Raw genomic sequence first — 21,300 nt, 5'->3', positions numbered from 1 at the left:
TATTTGTTAGCTAATGTTAGCATTCAGCTAAGTTAGATTTATCTCCAAATCAAATAACTTTATTATGTAAGTTATAGCTGAAAACAAGTTCAGTTCAGTTTTTACCAGTTAAAGCCAGCTAATTCTAGCATTAGCTAGCAGACACAGCTAACATACACAATCCGCCAGTAAGGATATGAAGCATAATGTTAGCATTTAGTAGTAAATAATAATAATTAATATGATAAACTTTATTTATATAGCACTTATCTAAAAGCAGTTTACAAATTGCTTTACATAAAAACAGAAGCAATAGAAAAAAAGGAATAGAATAAATAACACAAGCATCCAAAAGAATTAACAGATAAAAAAAAAGAATATAAATGAAAAGACACAAAGTATAAAAAGAATAAAAGACAAATTAAAATTAAACATTGTCATGATGAAGTAAAGATAAAGGCTGCATGCTGACAATTAATCAGTATTAGATGTAGTTGGTGTAGTTGGAGATAAATGTAACGTTACCAACAAGTAACTGACTGCTAACACTAGCTAATGTTACGGATCAATCCAGTTGCTCTGGTTTGCCTCTGTTTTGTCCTTCCTCCTGCTTTGCTGTCTTCTTGGTAGGATTCCCCCTATGTCATAATAGGCCCTGTAACAACGCATTATGTAATAACACCGCATTATGTAATAACTCGACAAAATGTAATAAATTTTCACTTCATTTTGTAATAATCTGCCGCATTTTGTAATACACAGCCTGAACGCAATATGTAATAAATTTCCCCGCATTTTGTAATAAATTATTACATATTGCAACCCACTCCCACTTGACCTGAGAGGCCTGGCAGGAGTGTACTCCTTAAACATGTCTGTAATGTATTTGGTCCCACTCCATGTATTGATTTATAAACAAGCAGCATTGCCTTATATTCAATTCTGTGGCTGACAGGAAGCCAGTGTAGTGACTTAAGAATCGGAGTGATGTGGTCTGACCTTTTGGTCCCTGTAAGAACACAGCTGTAGTAGCTGCATTTTGAATAAGCTGAAGCTTTTTGATGGTCTTTTTGGGGAGCTCTGTCAAAAGACCATTGCAGTAGTCTGCAAGAAATAAAAGCGTGAATGAGTTTTTCCAGGTTGGCTTTTGACATGAAGTCCCTGAGTTTGGCTGTATTTGTAAGATGATAAAAAGCTGATCTTGTTACTGCTTTTATGTGGCTATTTAGACTAAGATCAGAGTCAACTATAACGCCGGTCTAATTTAATATTTGGGATGTTTAATTTAGCTTAATTGTTAAAAATATAACGTGTACAGATGAAAACATCCATTTTGGTTGGTTATTACATAATGCACTGTATTATTACATTTTCATCATAAAAAAAGTGCAACTCCCGCATTTTGCAATATGTAATAAATTTCCCCGGATTTTGTAATAAATTATTACATATTGCGGTGGTTATTGCGTTCAAGCTGTGTATTACAAAATGCGGGTGTTATTACATAATGAAGTGAAAATTGATTACATTTTGTCGTGTTATTACATAATGCGTTGTTACAGGCCCTTTTCACAAACATGGCTGCCGTACTTCCACAGGGTAAAGCTCAGTTCTCACCATTGCCAGCAATGTTAAAAAGCCAACTTTCTGTCGCCCATAACTCTGTCTGTGATCACTTATTTTGTGTTTCAACATAGTGTAGACGACTGCGCAACTATAAAATAAGTGATTTGATCGAGGGTCACAAAATGCTAACAGTACAGAAATTAGCGTTAGCCTTGGTTAGCAGTGGACTAGAGCACTTGGTGGGCAGTGGTGGCCTAAAGGTTAGAGAAGCGAGCTTGTGACCGGAAGATCGTCGGTTCAATCCCCCGGACCGGCAGGATGAATCTGGGTGGGGAAAGTGAAAAGCAGCGCTTGCCCTTCCCTCATTACCACCACTGAGGTGCCCTTGAGCAAGGCCCTTAACCCCAACTGCTCCAGTGGAGCTGCTCAGTGGCCAGCAGATCAGACTGTGGTTGTACTGATCAGCTTCCAGGTGTGAATGTGTGTGAATGTGATCAGGGCGTTCCTGAAAAAGAGAGCATTGCTCTCAGTGAAACTCCCCTGAAAAAATAAAGGTGAAAAAAAAAAAAAAAAAAATACCCTGCGGAGGTACGGCAGCCATGTTTGTGACCTATGAGCCATGAAGCAAAAAAGTGTCGCTAACATGGCTGCCACTGACACAGATTAATTCTACTCTTCTAACGCTAGCACTACAGTCGTGGGGACCCACAAAAATTTCCTCTTGATCCATTTTGGGTGCTGAACCATTGTTTAAGACACACTGTTAAATTTAATTAGAATGTATATTTTTTTCCTCAACATTGTAGGATACAACCACATTTTTGCAGAACAAAGAACAAGAATTCCAGATTCAAATTCATGAGAAACATTCCTTTCTAATATTTCATTTTACACAAGGCAGTTCATATTTTCAGTTCCTAGTAGCAATCACTCTTGAACTCAATCAATCAGTTTGAGGCCTTCATCTTGCTTTCGTCACTATTCTCCATCAGTAGGCTAATTGTAAACTTGGGGGCAGGGAGATGGCTTGGCATTGAAAAATCTGTGATTTATATAATGTAAAAAACAATACAAATGTAATGTAATTTTCAGAATTTTCATAAAATTATATAATCAATCAAATAGACTAAAAAGAACAAATTAAAATGATCATTTGGTGTTCACCATTCTTGTTGGGAGGTTGTTAGTAGGCATTCCTTTGGTTTTACCAGTTAATTTTTTTTTTCTGTCTTGGAGCAGGCATGCTGATGTACTGTAGAGCCTTTCGTTTTGCTTATCAGATCACATGAAACTAAAGGGAAGCTGATCTTGGTTAAGCACTTATACTCTGCGACACTTGATAAATATAGACCCAACAAGACACTAACAGATTTCCGCCATGATGAGGTATTGCATGTGCATCTATGCTGCATTCATCCACTTCCCAGATAACATTTCAAAGTAAAGACAATTCACAATTCAGTCATTATTCCATCCACTCAGCGGCACTGCTGGAACTGGGCACATAAAATTTGAAATAAAAGGCCTATTACGAGGCTTTTTGCTTGGGTCCTCTTGAATCATTACTTTTGCTACATTCTGTCATATGGTTAACCACTTTTTTGTTTTTCATTAAAAAACACTACAGTGTACCTGAATTCATTCATTCATTCATTCATTCATTCATTCATTCATTCATCATGAAAACAAACTCATTCCACCGTATATCTGACTTTTGGCAGTCCTCTGTGTATGTACACTGGAGTGTTTTTCATGTCTTTATTCTCCTTATCGTCAATCCCTTCTTCTATCCCTCCCTCCTCCACATCCCCTGCTTTTCCCATCATCCTCAGCGGCCATAGCAGCCCACCATGTTGTTGACCGTTGTTGTTTGCTGCCTGGCAACAGTGAGCTCCGGCCTTCTCTTTAGTCAGGAAGTAAAGGAGAGCATTGAGCCATGCATTGAATGAGGCCAAGGGCCTAGTGATCTTATAGCACATGGAGACCATGGTCATAGTGTGACAGGGGACTCCCTTAGTCACTTTGAGGATGAGGAAGATGGTTCTGGTAACGTGGAAGGGGAAGAAGCAGAGAGCAAAGAGGAGGGTGATGGTGATGATGGTCTTGATGGATTTACGTCGGCGATGGGCGTACGGGGAGTGGGCACCGAGGAAAACTGAAAGCCCTGCATCTCTTCCCAGTACCCCTTCTAGTCTATTGCTTCCTCTTCTTCCTCTTCTTCCTCTTCCTCCAACTATCCCAGCTCTACTGCCTCTCCCTCCAACCCCTCCTTCTCCTTCTCCTTCTCCTCCTCCACTCCCCACTCCCTCATTTTCTCCCTCTCTCTGACCCCTGTGGGACAGCGGCTGGGAATGCAGTGTCCTAAATATGGTCAGAACGACATGGGAGTAACACCAAGCAATTATGGAAAATGGCACAAAAAAGCCCAACAAGTGGAGTATGATTCCATAGGGCACATAGTCAGAAAACTCCTTATCTATGGCATCATCCCAACAGTTCTGGTACTCCTCAACCATCCCTCCCCAGTTACCATTGCTACCATTGCCATTGATTGATGATAGCTCGAGGTTCAGTCCATCAACACCGCTGGTATCGCCACTGGCCCCTGCCAGTCGAGTCACATGGCCGGTCTGGGCAAACCGGAAGATAGGGCAGGTCAAAGCGAACACCACACCCCAAACTAGGACACAAGTCCACTTCACTGCCCTCTTGGTCTCCATTGTGATGGTCTTCATCGGGTGGCAGATACCCAGATACCTATGGACAGAGATGCAGGTGAGGAAGAAGATGGAGCAGTACAGGTTAAAGTAGAAGAGAAAACGGACCAGCCGGCACATGAAGTCCCCGAAGACCCAGCGGTCACGCATGATGTAACTAGCGACAAGAAAAGGCAGCGACAGGCCATACATGAAGTCTGTGGAGGCCAGGTTGACCATGTAGATCAGCGAGGCATTCCATCGCTTGGTCCGTCGAAAGGAACGGTAGAGGACAACAGAGTTGAGGGAGATGCTGAACATGAATGTGAATGAATAACAGATGGGGAGGAAGATGTACTTGTAGGACTCATCTATGCTGCAGGAGGGGGGTGGAGGGATGGAGGGATGAGAGGAAGAGGAGGAATTGAGGAGAGCATGGAGTATGGTAACGTTGATGTTGGGAGGAGCTCCACCTCTGGGGGCCATGGTGAGGGATTCGGTGGTTTTCATGGTCGTGGATTTGGGATTCCTTCACTGGTGTAGAGTGACTTCTTCTCTTTCATCCTCACACTCTTTGTGATCTATAACTTTGCTTTTGTTTGATATTGGATCCTCTGTGGTAGATTTTAGATGGTCAGATCCATCAGTGGGTTTTCACCTAGAGAAAGAGAGAGATTAGTCATCCATCCACAATCATTCACAAGTTCAGTAGATCTCATCAAATTTATTATCTCAGCTTCATATACTGTATGTCTTGTAAAATCCTCCTGGAAGAAGTTCTATTCTTTTAAATTTTCTTTCCTTGGTTCATAGAGAGCAGAAGGAATGGAAAGAATTATGGCTAGCCGAGTTTATCATTCATCTCCCTTCCCACCTCCCCAATTTCTCTCCTTTTTGGCCGTTGACTGGCCCCTTGCACAACTTCCTCGGGGTTGTTTGCCCTCCCGTTGTACGTTGCTGATTCCCAGTGGTTGTTTGCCTTCCTGTGTACAAGTGTATGCTGCTGAATCAGTCTCTTCTCACCCCATTAACTCAGCAATAAGTAACCACACTTCCCCTAGATCTCTCCATGCATCCCTCTGTACATCGCTCTATCTCTCGGTCAATGCCTCCCCTCACTTGTCACATCGTCACCCTACCTACCGCATACAATCTCAGCACTGACCTTCTTAACTCCTTTTCACCGTCCTTTCACACATGACATTCTTTGCTCCTTTTTGCTCCATTGCCTTTTAGCATTCCAAGCCTTATTGCAGCCAATAACCTAATTTCAGTGGTAAATTGCGATTGAAAAGTTGTATGAACTGTAGGATTTGATTATCTTATATTGACTGAATGAGAAGAAGCATTACTAGCCTATGATGGTTTTTGCATGCAATTTTTCCATCTCGTTCATTATGCATGTATGTGATATTTTTGGCACATTTTTATATTGCGCATATTCTGCGTTCATTCTTTCTCTACTGCGGTCATATGCACACTCTTAATGCTGCAATCCATACTTTTCATTCATACATTTCTACTTAACATTTTCTAGTGTTGAAATCATTGGTTGTGTATATTTCTATACCCCTCATTTGTTCTATTCTTATTTATATTCTATTTTTTGTTGTTGTGTCCTCTTACTATTTTCTGCTGCAATGATCCAATTTCCACACAGGGATCAATAAAGTTTAATCTAATCTAATCTTATGTCAGCTATACGGGAACTACAGCAAATATCCAATCAAAGTCAATCTTTTTCAACTAAACACCATTCATTTAGGCAATGCTTTACCTCTTGGTCGAATGCTTTGCTGTCACCTGTCCCCTCCATATTAGGATCATCGACAGGTGCAATTGAGTGTGTGTGTGTGTGTGTGTGTGTGTGTGTGTGTGTATGTGTTCAGTGAGCAATCAGCAGGGTTGCCATCACTTCACACCTACAGAGTTAAAGTAAATATGGGTCATGTGTGAACCAACAACATGACGTATAAAGACTGTCATTAAAGGGACAATACAACTAATTACATCAGACACCAGACATGGGCTATGTCACACAATCTAAGAATTCTATTCTTACAGACTGGGACAATCTGATCAATATTTGTAAAGTTTAACAATTCTCCCCCAAAGCTAGAAACAAGAAGAAAGCTAAAACCATGGTGTGTGATGTCATCAAGCAGCACCTGTGATAGTGAATATGAGACTGACATTGTATTTTCATGTATTAGTTCTATTTAGCAAACTGCATTAATGTAGTAAACCATCCATATGATAATAATTTGCAGCAATTGGTGTAATAATCCCTTTAACGTAATATGTTTTATACGTTACCTAACATTAATGTAATAACTTTTTCCAGTAATTGTAATAATTATTACATTGTTGGGCTTAATTTCACACCCAAAGGCTGAAACAATAAATAAAAAAATATATAAAAATATATATAATATATAAAAATAAAGATGAGCTTTTAATGGAGAGTGTGGCGCTTCATCTTCCATGGACTACAAAGAAGGCTGAAATTTTCAGTTTTCAAAAATGTAATAACTGAACTGATAATCTATTATTAGTCAAATTTCAGTACAGAACAATCACCTATTTGGTGCTACATCTGAAAATCTGAAATTTCAACCTTCCTGTTAATGTAACAAAACACAGTAATGCAATAATTATATTAAAAGGAAAAAGTTATTATATTAATGGTAGGTAACCTATTACATTGCAGGCACATTTATTACATTAACAGGATTATTACACTACTTGCTGCAAATTGTTAATGGTTTAATACATAAATGGGAAGCTATTACATTAACAGTTAAGAGTTGTAACAAGCACTATTATGAAATAAAGCACATACAAGCAAATATGGTGTGTGTGCCCAGAGTCAGCCTACATGGTTAATGCAACTCCAGAATGAGTCTTTTAATGAAACCACAGAGTACAGGCTGGGTTCACTGGATCCTAGCTTGGGGAGAGGATTGATAAGAACACTTGTTAATTTTTAAATGGAGTGCTGCGCTCACCAGATTCAGTGAGCATCCTATCATGAAAAGAAAGGAAACAACAGGATAGGCTTCTGTTCATGTGTGAATAAAGCTCTTCTCTGGATGAAGGACGCATGGAAGATCACAAGAGGTTTTGCTTTCCAGCACCAGCTAACAGCTTCTGAGAAATAAGCCCAGCACAGAACATACATACTCCAGCCTCATGTATTATCTGCTGTGAGCTGTCACTGTATTCATATTCAATCTAAATAAAAAATGTTTAAGGATAATTTTTCCTTTTGAAGTATTAGGTTTTCAATTTAATTTCTAAACATGATAACCAGTTATTTACTTTCCAAATTCTTGACCACATATGTTGAAAAAGCATGCTGACTAATTATCTATTGTCTAACAAACTAAATGTACTTGTCATTTTTTATTACTTTTGCAAAGGCTTTGGACCAAAATAGCAACTGGGAAGCCGTCAGAGATGCATTAGGAGTTTAGTGTGGGTGTAAAAGGGACTGCATCTATAAATAAAACTCATAAATACCTGCATCACTGCAATCTGGTGTTGGTGAAAGGGCTTACCTGTGCAAGCAATGAGTTTTGCTCCATATGGCTCCTGCTCTATCTGTTCCCCATCAGAAGAATCGGCACAAAATACTTTAAAAAGTCAAATACGTGGAGTTCAGTATAACTGTATGTCAGGAGCTCCAAAAGGTGGATGAAAAATAAAGCTTTTCCAGATCAAGTCATATTGAAAAAACAAATATCAGATGTAATCAGTGATGATCCTGTCCTTGGAAAATCTGCCTGATCAGTGACCTTGACAGTTTGACCACTTCAGCTTTCACCTTTCTTTGGTGCTTCTCTGAACCGTCCAACCAAGGCCTGTAGTTTCTATGGTAATTCAGTCCCTCCCTCTGTCCCTCAGTGTGTCATCCAATTCTTCCTCTGGCTTCGCCTTTGTGTGCGTGTCTGTGTGTGTGTGTGTGTGTGTGTGTGTGTGTGTGTGTGTGTGTGATCCAGAGTCCCTCCCTCCTCACCTCTTAAGATGAGCTGAATGTTTTGTGATGGAGACTGATCGCCCTGAGAAGTCACACACAGCTATAGAAGAATGGATTCCATACAAAGAACACACTGTTTGTATTACTATACTTGTGAGGACCTTCATTGACTACATTCTAGACTTGGGCCAATATGCGATATGATTGAATATTGCGATATTTTGTGAATATCATGATATTTACTAGTGGTAGGGAAGTGATTTTTTTTTTTCCACAATCAGCCTGTTTTTCTGGAAATAGCAAGAATGAGCAAATTACACCAAATGGCTGTTGTTTCCTCCAATGCTTGAATAGTAAGATCAAATTTCTAGGCTGTTAATAATAATAATTATTATAGCCTATAAATTTGATGTAATTTGGAAGAAATAAAATACCCTCCACCCAAAAAAAACCTGGGAAAAAAGGATAATACAATCATATCGCGATATTTTGGCGGGACAGCATCATGATATTACATTTTGGATATCGCCTACAACATTCATTCCCTAACAACTCACCCTGACCTTAATCCTACCCTAACCTAAACCTACTTCTAATTTTAACCCTGAACCCAAATCCTAAACTAACTTTGACCTTAATCCTTACTTTAACCTAAAGCTTATCCTAAACTAGTCCCTTTAAAGAAGTGAGGAGCAGAAAATTTCCCCACTTTTTCCTCATCTTTCTATCTTGAGGACATTTGGTTCTCATAAATATAGAAATACAAGAACACACACAAACACACACACACACAAAGGCCATGAGCATATTCACCAGTAAACAGGAATCCATACACCATCAAACAGTGCCTAAATGCTACATGCATACATATAACGTGATTGAGACACAGATTGATGAGTTTATTTATTCATTGATCGGTTCCGAACATGACATAAAACTGGTCAGCATGATATGGTGATAAACACACATTTTCTCTTCTGAAACTGACATTTATGATTGGATTAGGTTGGTTTCTTTAAACTGTCTACTGGGATACAAACTGGGTGACAGCTTTCTTACTGTTTGGTTCCCACATGATAACAGTTCCAATGTGTTTTCATGAGCCTCCTAAAACCACAGACTGCATTTTGTGTTAAGGTCTTTCTTGTTACAGACCCTCAAATTAGACCACAAACCACTATTACTAATCAGATTTAATCTCATATGGGAAGTCGATTTAGTATTGAATTGTAGAACTGTCTACACTGTATGTGGGGAGATAATACTAGTGAGAGTGAAACCTATGACTACAATAGTCATTCTTATACATTCTCTAATTGGGATAAATTCTAGTGCATCAAATTAAAGTGAAATTAAACTATTCCTCATTTTGCTGGGGACCCCAGCCCATTTAAAGACCCCTGAGTGTCCCTGGACCTCACTTTGAGAACGACTGGACTATTGGAAATCCTGGAAAGGGGGAACAATATTTCTTGCAGCAGTGCTTCATGCAGTTTGTTGTTTTTGGGTGCTCAATGAAAATGGACAGAACCAGAAGCACGTACCACTCTCATAAAACCATTGGTAATTAAGACAGCAAAGGCAACTGGGGCCTAAATCAGGGCCTTGTTTCAGTTTAGTAACACTTCTTTATAATATATTGTACTATATGGTTTGATCTTTTCCCACCTTCGGCGTTAAGAGTTTATGCTTCCTGCCGGTGAGCTGCAAATGGATCTGCTGATATGATCAAGCTAATTCAAAATACACTCTTGAATTATGACTTCTGCTGTCTCCATGAGTCAAGCCTGTGTCCAGAGACGGTTGAGTGATTAAGTCCCCCAACACTGGAAACACTCAAATACTAAAGGTGAGTGGACTGTCCTCTTTCCTTTTGTTCCCTTTCTCTCCTTAGGGAAAGTTAGAGAAAACTCACTCAAGTTTAAATACGTTTAATACACCTTTTATGTGGCTAAAGGGATGAAGATGTGCTCAGGTCCACAGGTTTAGGGGTTTATCAGTTGTTTCTTTATGGGGCATAGGTATGTGGTGAATGAAAAATATCCCAAACCTTGTGCCAGTGTGACACAAGACAAGATGATTAAATCAACAAATATAAAAAAAACAAAAATCATCCCTTATATTTAAAAAGCACTTTGGTGAAGAATCAGCTCCATTTTGCCTAGATAGTTCAGTTCTTTTCAAACGTCACCAAAAAAGCCAAGACAAGATCAGAGATCATCATTAAACTTGAAACAAAGTAGATAACAACGAACAGAGATTGTTCAATTGGCAATTAGCAGCGTGTTAATAGGAATCCCTTTTCATATGCCAGTTTTAACCCTCAAGAAAAGATGCTAATCACTACAACATGTATTAGTAAGACACAGACAATTTCCCTCATAAAAACACAAAATAAGATTAAAAATATTGAAACAAAATACTGTGCAATTGGATGTACAAAAGTCTTTTCAGGGAGTGATAGTCTCTTCACAGTGATTTGTTGGTCAAACCAGCAGCATCTGGCTTCCCATCAGAGTGATTGATTGTGATGTCACTGTAATCCACTGTGACATCATTTGTGATTGTGACTTCACTGGGGTTTGTCTGTTGATTGTGACATCTAGGGCTGCAACTACTGATTATTTTCATTTAGAATAATCTATCAAATCTTGCATTGGATATTCTAATAATCTATGACAAAGAACACTTTTTTCCAACATTTCAGTGTAATAAAATAAAATTAAAAAATGTCAATGACACAGGTTCACTGTGCTGTGCAGTCTTGGCTACCATTCTTACAAATGATTTCATAATACATACATGGAGGCCATCCTTTTTCTTATCCTCTAAATTAATGGCGGATCACCTATGGAGGCAATCAGTGGCAAATCACAATATAAAGATGATTCGAAAACAGAAATTATTTTTCAATAAAAAAACATCTTCAGATTTTTACAATTTATCAAATATTCGTTGCAACCCTAGTGACATAACCAATCACAACGCTGCGTGGAACAGGTGAGCTTTGGTTGGGAGGGATCACTGGAGTCAGAGTGATGTCAGGTCCTGGACCTCCAGCAACATGGCGTCCTGCTCTGTCCTCAGCTGGTCCCGAACCTGGAGGCGACCCACCAGTTCTGAACTCAGGTCTGGGGAGGACAGATGCAAAAACGTTAGAACAGTCAGGGCTTTGAGGTGATGTAATGTGTCCTCCGGCAGCAACAACGGCTGAGAACAGCTCACTCCATTTCTAAACTTAAGACTTGGGCGTTTCAACACGTTAAATTCAGCAGGTTTTAATAGACCTGGTTAATTTCTGTGCTGTTTTTGACTGGAAACTGATCATTTCATCACTTTTATATCTGATCCATTTTGTGTTTAATGTCAGCTTGTTAGCTAGCTAGCCATAGTATCTGGACAGCTAACCATCACTGTCCCGTTGTTAACACATCTGATCAGCACACTAGCTAACGTTACGTGACTAGTAGCTCAGACTGTGTAGTATTAGAGGCTAGAAATAAAGGAGCTAGGGCTAAAGGGACTAGCGCTAAAGGAGCTACGACTACAGGAGCTAGGGCTAAAGGAGCTAGGGCTAAAGGGACTAGGGCTAAAGCAGCTAGGGCTAAAGGGACCAGGGCTAAAGGAGACCTAGAAGACTAAAGACAAGACCGTGTCATAGTAACCTAAATTTGGAAAAAATCTACCTAATCAGAGTATTCGTACTTATACAGGGCTGTACGTTAACTTTTTTTGCACATAGCACTGGTGCTACAGAGGTTGATAGTTTTGTAGCACAGGCCACAAAATTGTAGCACGCGTATAAAACGTCTGTTACCATCTCTAAAAACAACCACAAGTAGTGCAGTTCATCACTTAAACAGGTATGTGACTGACAAAGGACATTAATGTTGCATACAGGGCACACAAAATCCAAACCTTAACAAGAAATGTTTTCAGACAAACATTTTCTTTATTTGCCCATAATGGTAAATTGCAGGGACATAACAACTGTATACAAAACATCTATATATTACGCTTCAAATTAGGGGTGTGAATCTTTGGGAATCTTACGATTCGATTTGATTCCGATTCTTGGGTGTCCGAATCGATTCAGAATCGATTCAAAACGATTCTCGATTGAATGAATAGAAAAGGGGGCACTATTTTCAGTCTCTTGCTCCAGTATACTGTGTGCCAAACCATTCACTGGTGTCCTTAGTCCACTGAAATACAATATGAAACATAACTGGCAATTAAGATAAATGGTCCGCAGCCTTTTTATTTTAAAAAGTTAACTGCATTAATTAATGAATAAATTAATTTGAAAGCATCTTACAGTCTCCTGCCTGTATGAGAATAACAAAATGAGGGGGAGGCGGAGTGCTCCGCTGTGTTGTTATTAACGTTATGTCTCCAGCAGCGGAGAGCAGCCTCTCTGCTGCACCGTTAGCTCCGGGGAAAGCCATCGCTGTCCAAGACGCTGAGCGGGTGCAGGGTTTTTGAGGTGAAACAGACTGAGCACCGAGTTATTTTCTTCACCTCAGAGTTGGTTTAAGTTGTTTAACGCTGCAGTGTGTGTTGGTCAGCCGGTCTCGTTTGTTACTGCTGATCGCTGTTCCACTCTGCTAACGTTAGTTTCTGAGTGACGGCGTAGAAAGTTCACAATATACTTCACGTTCGTCTCACAAAGGTAATTATTTAGTCATTAAATCGAAACATGTTTGCATCCGCTTGCCTTTTTTGAAGATGAACTACAATATAGCTCTAGCGTGTGCGCGCTGTAGACTGTCCAGGTGCTGCACTGCCCTCGGAGGAAACGGCGTAGAGGCAACCGCATAGGAATTATGGGATTGTTCCCTAGGAATTGTAGGAATTGGTGTTGGATGTATGGACTCTACGCAGCCGGGGCACGATAGACTACAACTACCAAGTAGAATAGCGATGCGCCATCGATTCACCTCACACACAAACAAGCACACAAACCCTCACTTCACACAAACAAGCGGCTCCACACACACGCAAAACTGTATCGCACGGGTGCTACTGCGGTAAATTCATTTATCGCACAGACCGATTTTTTCGTAGCACGTGCGACATATATATCGCACTGTACAGCCCTGTTATAACATTCCTGAATGGATCTACAGCTACACCACAACAATCTTTTTCAGGTGTCTCTCTTTTTCTAGCCTGGTTGTTTATTTCTTGCTGTTATGGTTGGTGGGATTTGTGACACTACTGTAAAGCCTCTATAAGATTTAATTGAGTTCAATAGGTCAACTGTGATATCCAACCAGGAAATTCCAGTTTGTGGGCCCTATTTTTGTGAATCATTATGCAAATGTAGGTGGTAGTGCAAGTTGATGGTGCTGACTCACTTGGGCGTTACCAACATATTTTTGGCAATTTGGTAACCAGAGGTTATTATTCACACAATAACCACATGTGCAGTTACAACAAAATTTGTGGTACAATAAAATGTGTTTCCATTGTTGGTTGCTTGTAGTTCGTTTTACTTAAGTGATTAAAAAGGTTGCATTCAATTAGTTATATTTGACTTTGTTTACATGTGCACAATAATGCCACTACTGCCAAGACAATAGTCTGTTTAAACCATTTACATGATTGCATAAACTGACAACTCCCCATAGTAATCCCGTTTACATAACTGAGGTACTTATTTCAGTAATCCAGAGAGAATTGTGGAAGTTCTTTAAAAAAAAAAAAAAAAAGACTAGTTTCCTGTCCCGCCACTATCAAATTTACCCGAAACTTACAGCCATGATTCTGCTCTACCACGTCATGTTATTTGTCGCAACCATAGGCCTTTGTCTATTGCAATTAAAAAAAAGCCATGCTTCAGGCGCTACCGCTGGAAAGAAGACGATGCATGCAGTTGTTGCACCCACGACAACCTGGTGTTTTTGGGGACTGGTGGGAACTGGTGGTCCTGGGGGAGTTTAGTGATGCCGTGTAAACAAAACTTTAGAACGTCCTGAAGATCTTTCAAGGAGCTGTGTGAACTACTGTGTCCAATGCGTCCCCGGGATGTCACTGTCTGTGCTCCTGTACTCCTGATGATTTGCACTGTATAAAATTGGAATGACCTAGAGTTGTAGACAAACAGCTTGGTGAGCACACAAGCACAGAAGTTTGTATACCTATTTGTAAGAGCCTGGCGCCGGTTGTGATTTAACCAAGGTGCCCGCATTTTGATGAGGCATGTGTAATTTTGCAGCGCTTTGAAAATGCGCAGCACATACCCATCCTGCTGCCTTCGGATGGCTATAGGAATTTAATCAACTGAAAAGGAAAGCCCTTGTACATCCTACAAACAGTTGTGAATGACAAGTAAGGTAAGAATCAGCTCTTAATCTGGGAGAGGCGTGTTTGAATTACTTTTTGAGTTCGACTGTTGGCCCTGTTGGATTGTATTGGAGATCAGCGCTCCTTGCAAACTGAGCGGTACATAGCTCAACAGTGAAGTAATTAGCAAAATTTTGATTAGATCGGCATGATGGCAAAAACTAGGAAAATACTGGAATTATACTTTTAGGTTTGGGTTAGTGGTTAGGATTAGGTTAAGGTTTGGGTTAGATTTTAAAATGTAGTGATTAGATGCAGCACAATTATTGTGTGTGTGTGTGTGTGTACCTTGTATGGCTTGGCTGAGGGAGGTACATAGAGCATTTAGCTCCTTGATACTGAAGGTTTGTAAGTCACTGAGCTCCAAACGCCTCCTCTTCACTAGAGGATCACCACAGGCTGGAACCTGGGAGAGGAGAGGAGAGGAGAGGATGCTATGTTAAACTACAGTTGCCAACCAATCTGTCACATTTTTTGTACATATATATACTGTATATATACACATATACAGAGAGAGAGACGGAGAGAGAGAGAGAAAGAGAGAGAGAGAGAGATGGGTGGGGCTATCAATCTAGTATGGTATTTCGGCTGAACAATGATGTGCTGACACTTGACAGTAAAGACAGTGAAAACAGATATCAGATGGCATAACCTATCTTTTTCATTTCAAGGCCCACCAATCAAATCCACATCAAACTACGGATCCCATTTGATAAGATTTGTCCCACATACCCTGTTTATAAGATTTTTGTTGTTGGAGCTGGAAAAGAATTAAATGATTGTTATATTACATATACATATATTATAGCTGGATAGATAACAGTAAAGTGAGTGAAACCTATTCAGATCAATGTAGCCATTCTTCTACCTTCAATCTACTAACTTTTAGTAGATGAAGTAACAGTAATAATGAAATTAAACTTTAATTTTGCTGAGGACCCACCAGGACCCTTTCAAGGACCCCCAGACCCCACTTTGGGAACTACTGGCATAACTCATTATGAAAACAAATAATATTTTTTAGAGAACAATTTTCTTAGAGAGTGGTTTCTTAGAGAACATTTGAATCTGCAAAGTAAACATAAAATCAGTTATAATCTATTTTCTACTTTACTGAAATTACTGGTATAAAAATCTACTTCTACAAAATAAAAAATAGCTCATTTAAAATGTACTCAAAAGTAGTTAAAATGAAAGTTACTCAGATGCTTCAAAAGAAAGCACAGTAGTTTACAATCGATCCGTTTCTGATGCATCGCTTATGGAGAGAAACATTACAAAAAAGTGTACGTAAAACACTTTGGTCAAAATGTACTTAAGTAAAATTACTGACTTAAAAACACATAAAAAAACGACTGCAATTACAGTAACAAGAGTAGATGTAATTGTTACTTCCACTGTTGTAGTGCAGTATGATGAGACTGAGGCAGAAGGTAAGATGAGGCTAGCACAGCACTATAAAGGACAGATAGAACACACTGAGCAGCATGTGACCAAGCTGGAAGGAACCATAACTTTCATCCCCAAAGTGGATTATAAACCAGCACCTGCCTGCATATCCCAGTAAAATCAAATTGAATTATTCTTCAGCACGAGTGTTTGTATGTTAAATTGAATCAAGTCAAATCAAAACAAATTTGGTGTCTGTGTGTAACCCCAGGGATGCACCAATATCACTTTTTCACTGCTGATATTCCAAATCAGGGACAGGCAACCCTCCATCCATGGATGTCCAAGAGTCTACAGGTTTTCATTCAAAACAAACACTACAGCAGCCGATTTCACCGATTAACACAGCTTCAGCCAGAAAGGAGGAACTCACCAGTGAAATGAGCTGCTGAAATCTTTCATTTCATTATGTGTCCATTTTTTTTCACATTTACAAATGATAATGTTTACATTTGTTGTTTAATGTTGAAGTGGCAAGGTAAATTTACAAGCCGAGGCTTTATTTTCCGGGTCCACAATTTCCTAATAATTTCCTAGAAAGGAATTTTTAATTTCTTAGGACATTTCCTGGAAAGAACCATGAAATTGTGTAGTAGTTCTACAGAAAATGGAAGCAGTCTGGTGGAGTCGATACGATACTGTACATTTCTAAAAGAATTTCCTGGAAAGAACTGCAAAACTATAAACTATTTATTGGAAAAATAATAGGCAGAGGTCAATTATCAGAAGTCATTATTCATATGGTTATATAATATAGTTATTTGTTGAATTCTTAATTAAACTACACAATTTCTTGGTTCTGTCTTGGGAACAACAGAAGAAATTGGAGGAACTTACCAACTACCAACTAGCATTGAACTCTTTACTAGAACATAATTTCATGGTTCTTTCCAGGAAACTTCCTAAGAAATTCCTAGTTCAATTCGAGGAAATGGCAGACCCGGAAAATAAAGCATTACCCAAACGGAAAACAAATATTTACACACACCATTCTGAATGTCATTCACACTGTATATCTGCAAATTTTTGTATCGTCATTACATCCTGCTGGTGCATTTCAAGGTGAGGTTGTAACAAGTTTGATTGGTTTGTTGTTGTTCTGAATAGCATAGTGTTCCATAGACTATTTTATTTAGAAACCTGTCCTGGTTTCTTAATGTTTTGTAATGTTTTAGTTGTATTCCGTTCTTTGCATTTCAGCAGCCTTGAGGAGAGAGTGCGTCTTTAGGGACTGCGCATATATCAGAGCGCTGAATGGCTCGTGATGCACTTCAGACAATTCTCCTGGATCTCTGCAACACCCTGGAGCCACCACTAAATATAAATGCCCTAGCCTGTCTCTCCACATGTTGCTCATGTTTAATACTGTATATTGTGAAAATATACAACAAAGTTAATATTATGTTATTTTTCCCCCAACCAAACAGCCACTCCCAGGCTCCTTAGCTCTCCTATAAAGGTTACTAACACAGCCATTTCAGACACGGCAGCTTAACAAGGACCTAATGAAAATACTACAGTCGTTTGAGTTTTTTCTTCAGTCTCATCAGCACATGGAGATGATGGACCCCCTGGCAGCTTATCAAGGTGACACATTGACTGCATCATTTCTAGAGGAAGACATATCTACTGTTTGCCTTGTTTCTTCTTTCCCTGTCTCTTACCTGCGGCTTGTGGTCAGTTCTCAGTTTGTCTCGTAGGTTCCTCAGAGCATTCCTGAAGCCTCTGGACGCTTTCATTTTCTCCGGCTTGGCAGGAGCCTGAGGATGCTTGGGAACCTGAACCATCCCTCTCTTCACCACCAGGGATGGACAGAACATTGCCGCAAACGTTATGATAAAATAGAGACAAAAGATAAGATTATTATTACTATTAAGACTAGTTACACTGATTGGCGGCATATCGGGCGTAGTGGCCCAGTTCCATTTTGTTTTAATGCTCAACTGCAGTAGAAACGGTATTGCCAAATCTCTACCAGTACACAAATTTCTACATATACTGCCCACCACTAGTGCATAACTAAGTATAATTTCTTAAAATGCATATCTACCCTCCTATACAATTTCTGTACATGGCCCGCTGTAGACCTGCTAATGTGAATACGACGCACATTTTTGCACATCCTGTACATCTACTGTAATTTTTAATATATTGTTTTTCTTCATATTCTCATATTCCTTTCATTTCTTATATATTGCACATATGGATATATTTTTACAATACTAATTCCACACTGCACATATTTTCATATTCTTTTTGTCTGAGTTTTATTGCTGTTATTTAGCATTTTTTTGTTAACATGTTCTAGTGTTGAAACTGTCAGTTGTGTAATGTTTATATAACCCCCATTTGCTCTATTCTTATTTACGTTCTATTTTTCTTTGCTGTATTATATTACTATTTGCTGCTGCAACAACCCAATTTCCCCACTGGGATCATTTAAGTTTCAACTCATCTAATCTTATGCATTCTATTTTACTATTTTAAGTGGCTGGGTGAGAGGGGAATTACCCATGTGTTAGCACTTACCTTCTTGCTGTTTTCTTCCTCCTTCTCCTCCTCTTCCTCACTTTCACTGTTGTTGATGAAGCAAAGCTGAAGATTCATCTGTGTCTGAAGGCTTAAGGCAGAGACTCAGTCTTAGTCTGGATTTACACAGAGCCTCAGGGGTGAATTCACAAATAATGAATAGGGAATGAATAATCTCATCAAGAAAATCTATAATTGTATGACGTCGCAACCTATAATGGTGAATCATTTCAGTGTTGGTTAACTGAAATAATATTTTTCAAAATGTCCTCTCTCTAGCATGCCATAGTGATTGGAAAGTGTGTGCATCATATCCATTTTAAACTTCACTTTTAAAATTTTTAAACCCCCCCCCCAGCGAAGGCATGCTTCCTTTGGAATCAATGAAAGCTGCTTCACTGTCCACGTACACACCCGCTAGCAACCTGTTAGAAACTCAATATTATTTTTCATGATCTTTGCTCTCCATTATAATGATAAAAACTATAAGATCACATTTGGACTCACTTAGGCTTAGGTAGCGAGCGCAACACACCTTGCCAAACCCCACTGACGCCCATGACCTCTGTAATAACAGTCTTATAGGTAAGAGTCAAGCGGTGGTGTTTTACCGGGAGGTGAGCGCCATCACATGGCTGTTGCAGTCGTCATCTCCGTCCCCCCAGCTCTCTCCTCTCCTCCCTCGTTCTTCTCTCCAGCTGACCGGAGCTCTGCCTCGCTCCAGAGAAACACCACTCTGACAGAAAACCATACAAACCATATATTAAAAGGGGCAATAAGCTAGTTAGGATTTAGGATGCCCAATAAAGCCATGTCTCAGTAGCCATAGAACTCCATTGTATTAAAAAAACTATTAAAAACACGTCAGAGAGCCATGCCGTTGCTCTGGGCAGCATATTTCATCATTGCGATGCACCGGGCCAGCCAACTTTTTCCTCAAACAACTTAATAAGCCGACCGTAAACACATTTTCTATCTCAGGAAAGTAGTTCCGTAGTACTGAAAATAGTCCCTGGCATAATGAAGAATTTGTTCCCATTTGAATTTGATTTGGTAATAACTACAACAGCCTGACTTTTCGTGGTAACAGTTAGCGATTTTTAAATTGAAACTATGTCTTTGTGAGCTGTATTTCAAGGTTTTTAGCTTACAATTGGAGCCAATAACTTCCGGTTTGAAGGCTAAAAAGGGAACGTGGGAAGTCAGAAAGAAACGGGAGTAGAGCAAACGCATTGTTGATTTTGTTATTTTCATAGGATTTGTTGACGGTAAGAAATGCATTAAAAAACACCAGCGTTATCCTTTAAGTTTAGTTTCACCACTTACTGTGTGGAGAAGATTTACTGTGTTATTTACAACTGTGTTGCAGTTTCTGGAAAACTCCACTCCTGAATGATTTCCTTAGTTGCACCTCTAATATTGTTCTAAAAGCTGTCTTACGTATGAATTAAATGTTAGTGGATCTGCTTCCTTGCCAGCTTTCCTAACCTTTACCTTTAGTGAGGAGACGGTAAAACTGACCCCAGATTAGAGTCCAGGACCAACTTCACCATACCCCCATCTCTGTTGACCCCTATGGACAGACCATGACCCCTAACCTTTGCCTTCTTCTCCCTCCTCTCCTCTTCCTGCTTCTCCAGCTCAGCGATGCGCAGGCTCAGCGCCTCCCAGTGCATGATGGGAAGGCCCAGGTCATCCTCGCCGTAGCCTTCTTGCCACACCAGCGCCGCACCCTCTGAGTCTTCCTCTTCCTCCTTCTCCTCCTCTTCATCCTCAGCATCATCATCATCATCGTCGCTCCTCCTCTCCTCCTCAGCCTCGTTGCTCTCCTTTTCCTCCCCCTGCTGTCTCTCTCTCTCCTTCTCTCCCTCCATCTCTAGTAGTTGTCGCTCGTCCTGGACGGGTGGAAGCAACAGAGCACAGGTTTCTGTGTGCATCATTGCAAAACTATGATAAATAACAAGAAAAACGATGAATTTATGAACGCAAGATGTGAAGTGTCAGTTACTCTTAGTTACTGGGGGCAGCACTAAGAGTTTACTACAATATAGGGTGATAATATGCAACTGAAGGCAGGAACAGACAAGTTTCTATTTGAAATTACCACATTATATTTTTAGATTTATATTATTTCCTACAAGTTTATAGGACAGAGAGGCCTAACACATTGTCCAATTCAAGAATGGCTCAAGACTGCAAAATACTGTACTGAATGGAAGTATTACAGCAGAAATTAAGTTAAAATAATCCACTATACATACCCAAGGCTATATAAAACAATAGGAAGGAAAAGAAAACCAACCCACGTTGTGGCTTTGAATGTTTCAAACCTGGGCCCCACGGAAATATCTAAGCATATAAAATGCATCATGCCCAACTCTGATTGGTTGTGAAAGTTACAATAAGTAACTTACCAGTTTCTCCAAAATATAAACACTCGAAATCTGTCGGTCGCGTTGTCAAAGATGCAGAGGACAGATTTGCCACATAGCTTTCCCTGTTTTCGTCCTTAACTCCTCCTAGTCGCTTTCCTTGTTTCCTTCCTTTCCATCAGAAGTTTCAATCCCTCTTCCTTTATCCAGACTTTAAGATATATCCAGAAGGGCCGTTCAGTTGAAATTCTCATTCGTTTCAGTCTGTAAACTTGCTTAAAAAGTGTTTTGCCGGCTTATTATGACGCAGTAAATCCACTCGTTCTTGGTCCAAATAGTCGAACAAAAGCCTCAAACTTCAGGAATTTCACGGCGGAGAGAA

At 39.6% G+C, this 21,300-nt stretch overlaps 2 protein-coding genes across 2 annotated transcripts; both read right to left on the bottom strand.

Annotated features, from left to right (window-relative positions):
- Positions 1 to 2,345: 2,345 nt before the first annotated feature.
- On the bottom strand, positions 2,346 to 7,971 carry LOC139930806 (P2Y purinoceptor 3). Its single transcript, XM_071924094.2, has 2 exons — positions 7,802 to 7,971; positions 2,346 to 4,899 (listed from the first exon to the last, which is right to left on the bottom strand). Exon 2 carries the CDS (start codon positions 4,749 to 4,751, stop codon positions 3,237 to 3,239), a length of 1,515 nt encoding a protein of 504 aa, XP_071780195.1. The 5' UTR covers positions 4,752 to 4,899; positions 7,802 to 7,971; the 3' UTR covers positions 2,346 to 3,236.
- A 1,127-nt stretch (positions 7,972 to 9,098) lies between these two features.
- On the bottom strand, positions 9,099 to 20,984 carry LOC139930815 (schwannomin-interacting protein 1). Its single transcript, XM_071924103.2, has 7 exons — positions 20,961 to 20,984; positions 20,145 to 20,441; positions 19,158 to 19,282; positions 18,547 to 18,637; positions 17,682 to 17,810; positions 14,857 to 14,974; positions 9,099 to 11,351 (listed from the first exon to the last, which is right to left on the bottom strand). The coding sequence occupies exons 2-7, from the start codon at positions 20,418 to 20,420 to the stop codon at positions 11,251 to 11,253; spliced, it is 840 nt and encodes a 279-aa protein (XP_071780204.1). The 5' UTR covers positions 20,421 to 20,441; positions 20,961 to 20,984; the 3' UTR covers positions 9,099 to 11,250.
- Between the last annotated feature and the right edge of the window lie 316 nt (positions 20,985 to 21,300).

Source organism: Centroberyx gerrardi, chromosome 23 (genome assembly GCF_048128805.1).
Source record: "Centroberyx gerrardi isolate f3 chromosome 23, fCenGer3.hap1.cur.20231027, whole genome shotgun sequence".
Taxonomy (NCBI): Eukaryota; Metazoa; Chordata; class Actinopteri; order Beryciformes; family Berycidae; genus Centroberyx; species Centroberyx gerrardi.
This window is presented reverse-complemented; position numbering and strand designations above follow the sequence as displayed.